The sequence below is a fragment of the Triticum urartu genome, unplaced genomic scaffold (genome assembly GCF_003073215.2).
Source record: "Triticum urartu cultivar G1812 unplaced genomic scaffold, Tu2.1 TuUngrouped_contig_4525, whole genome shotgun sequence".
Lineage (NCBI taxonomy): Eukaryota > Viridiplantae > Streptophyta > Magnoliopsida > Poales > Poaceae > Triticum > Triticum urartu.
Genome location: NW_024115119.1, coordinates 4,572 through 7,969, shown reverse-complemented (window position 1 = coordinate 7,969; position 3,398 = coordinate 4,572). Strand labels below are relative to the sequence as shown.

At 51.3% G+C, this 3,398-nt stretch overlaps 1 protein-coding gene across 1 annotated transcript; it reads right to left on the bottom strand.

The window, feature by feature from the left end:
• Window positions 1-204: 204 nt before the first annotated feature.
• LOC125527952 (G-type lectin S-receptor-like serine/threonine-protein kinase At2g19130) lies at window positions 205-2,812 on the bottom strand. Its single transcript, XM_048692450.1, has one exon. It carries the CDS (start codon window positions 2,790-2,792, stop codon window positions 378-380), a length of 2,415 nt encoding a protein of 804 aa, XP_048548407.1. The 5' UTR covers window positions 2,793-2,812; the 3' UTR covers window positions 205-377.
• Between the last annotated feature and the right edge of the window lie 586 nt (window positions 2,813-3,398).

Genomic DNA, 3,398 nt, shown 5'->3' with positions numbered 1-3,398 from the left:
ATCTTAGGATTAGCGTTTCATGATTTTGGGGGGAATTTGACATTAGGGTTACTGGAAATATCTGCAATTCCCCTCTTCTCTATGCTAACCGGGCCCCAAAGGCGCTAACTGAACATTAACATGATTCGTATCTTGACATTGTTGCACCAACCGGAAAGATCAAAGCATGAGCGCGATTAGTGAGCAGAGCAACATAATTCTTCCTGAGCCCAAATGTAGCCAGGCCTTAACTGAATCTTAAGGTTAGCATAGTAGTAGCTTTCACAGCCTGTTTGGGGAGACCAAATTACAAGAGTACTGTAGCATACAAAGGAAAAACAGTAGGCAGCTCAACTACCATGTAAAAAGGGAGATTTAACCAGAATCCAAACTAGCGGCTACATCATCTTTGGATTTGATTGTCCTGCAATAGCTTGAAGTAACCTTGGCACTGGAGGTGTCTCAACTTCAGACAGACACTCAAGAAACTGCACGACCTCACTCATTGTAGGACGATCAAACTCATCATCTTGAATACACCAACATGCGACTTTGCAAACTCTTTCAACCTCCTCCAGATTCGCTTCGCCCAACAATTTCGCATCCACCAGACTTGCAACGTCTCCCTCAACAAGACTGCGCGCAACTCGCACCGGAAAATATCCTTCATGAACACCGTCTTGGGAGGATGATTGCTTGCTCGACTTCCTGCTGCCCGATACGATCTCTAACAGAACCATCCCGTAGCTGTAAACGTCAACTTTCGACGTGATAGCAGTTCCGCTAATCCATTCAGGAGCAAGGTACCCAATGGTTCCCCTCATTGTGGTAACGACCTGGCTGAAATCCCTTCCCAAAAGTTTGGCCATTCCAAAGTCCGCAACCTTAGGAGTGAAAGACCCATCTAGGAGTATGTTCTCTGGCTTGATATCACAGTGTATAATGCAGTCCCGGCAACTTGAATGCAGATAGGCTAGTCCTCTAGCAACCCCAAGGGCTATTTTGTACCTGGTAGTCCAATCCAACACCAATGCGTTGCTTTGGAAGAGATGGTGATCGAGGGAGCCATTGGGCATGTACTCGTACACAAGTAACCTCTTGTCACCTTGGCAGCAAAAGCCAATCAGCTTAACCAAGTTGACATGCTGGACGACTCCAGTTGAGCTCACCTCAGCCCTGAATTGCTTCTCCCCTTGGCGGACTCCATCAAGCCTTTTCACCGCTATGGCTGTCGAGTCACTCAGCGAACCCTTGAACACTGAACCAAAACTGCCGGCCCCCAACTTCTCTGAGAACTTTTTTGTTGCAGACTGTAAATCGGCGTATCGAAATGCAATTATCCCCATGCCACCTTGAGTATCATCACCATACTGCTTCTTTTTTCTCATCCAAATCATTAGCAGAAAGATCAAACCCAAAGCGGCAGTGCTTGCACCAACAGCAACGCCAATGATCAGTCCCCTTCTGTTGGTTTTACTGCTTGACACTTCTTTTGCAGCGAGGCGGAGGTGAAGAACACCGTTACCTTGTTGCCGAACATTGAGCAGCTTGTCGTGCCAAACGGAGCAGGCACCTTGATCATAGGAGTACGCAGTGCAGGAGCAGCTTCCCAGGCACGCAAGTGAGCATTCATCTGCAGTGGTGGCCGTCGCAACGTTCCTAGCATCAGCTGGAAGTTGCACAGAAGTCATAGGGTAGAACTTATCTGTCTCGCCATCGGCTGCACTGCTGTTGCTGTTGTTGTTGCAGTAGAGTGGAGTATTTCTTGCGCATCCAGCCGATCGGTCACCAAGCTCCCAGTCTTGAGGTGATCGTATGGAGTAGCCCTTCATGCAGCTGCAGGAGGGGGATGGGACATCACTGCAGACCGTGAAAGGGCCACAGGTAGCATGGACATCGCACTGAGATTTGGGCGCCGTGTAGACGGCCTGCCAATCTTGTGATGATCCCTCGAACCACAAGAGCACCTTCATTTGACCAGAGACGTCCATTATGCCGCGTGACAGCACTGTCGGATCCTCAATGGCATACTGGACGTACTGCTCTTCTTTGTTGCTGGTGAATTGAAGGGAGAGCCATTTCTGGCCCACACTCTCCGGGATGTTGCTGAAGTATTGGCCGCCCCACTCCCCGCTGGACCAATATTGTTTGGACGAGTTGAACATAGAAACAATGGAAGTATCACCATTGTGGCCAGATAACTCGTAAGAGTACATGCCGGGAGTCTGGTCAACGGCGTTCTTCCTGGAGACGAGACGGCGGTTCAAGCCTGTGGAATTGTTCCAGCCAATCTTCCCACCCTGGAGAACAGTGTCGGTCGGGTGATCGTAGCTTTGCCAGAAAAAAATGGACGAATTGGACGCGCCGCTGCCACTGCGGAGAACAAGGTTTCCGCTGTCGAGGAGAGCGGCGACGGTGGTGTTTGTCGCGGCGTTGGCTTTTGTGGACCAGACCGTGGTAGCCTGGTGGTGGACGGCAAGGTTGCCGTCGCGGGTGAGCACGAGCTTGCACGCCGTGAGGTTGGCGATGGGGTTCTCGGCGTTGGCGACCCACACGGGGGTGAACTTGGGGACCGTGTGGAACCAGATCCCGAGGTACCACTTGGGCGTGCCGTTGGAGAAGTTGCTCCCGGTCTGGAAGAAGCCGAGGAGCGCGACCCTGCCGTTGAGGGAGACCAACTTGTCGCGGCCGGCGAGCTCTTGGCTGGGCGAGAGGGTGTCCGTGGCGGCGTGGCATTGAGGGAGGGTGTGCGGATCGAGGATGATGAGCAGGAGAAGTCCGAAGCAGAACACATGAGACATGGCTGGATGCATGGTGGAGGAAGAAGCTGCTGTGGTGTGCTTGGAAATGGGGTTGCCCCTATATAGAAGAGACGCTAGAACCCCACTTGGCATTCAATGATTCGATTCCCACAGACACACTGGATTACACCGGCCGCGTTCGCTGCCCTACAGAGCATATGCAAAAGAAAAGTTCACTGGCCGCGTTCGTTGTACCACTACAGAGCATAGTGGGCAACTGGCGCGCGTCAGGGACCCAGGAATCGTCCGTGGGAACCGAGTGGGAAGGTTGCCGGAGACTGCAGCAGGTCGGGTCACTGTCAGTGCAATGCATGCGCGTGGGTCAACGGTTGGTACCAGCCGTTGGGTCCTCTCCTGCATGTATATTCCTAGTGGCGCCAGTGGATCACAACAGGACACTTCTATCAACCAATCAAATGATTATTTGAACTGCAACTTTGTATTCTTAAATGTACTTGTCAAGCTAATCGGTGACTACCCTCGTGTTCAGGTACACACACATGCATGCTGTTGATGAATCTTTCTCGACTTGTTAACGATATTTACTGCTGGTTAGTGATCGATGGTATGAACAGCATCGGTGATGTAACATGGCCGTTGGATAAGAATGTCACCGTA

Coding starts and splice junctions, on each gene's coding strand:
- LOC125527952 (XM_048692450.1), bottom strand. CDS start 2,792: ATGCATCCAGCCATGTCTCATGTGTTCTGCTTCGGACTTCTCCTGCTC.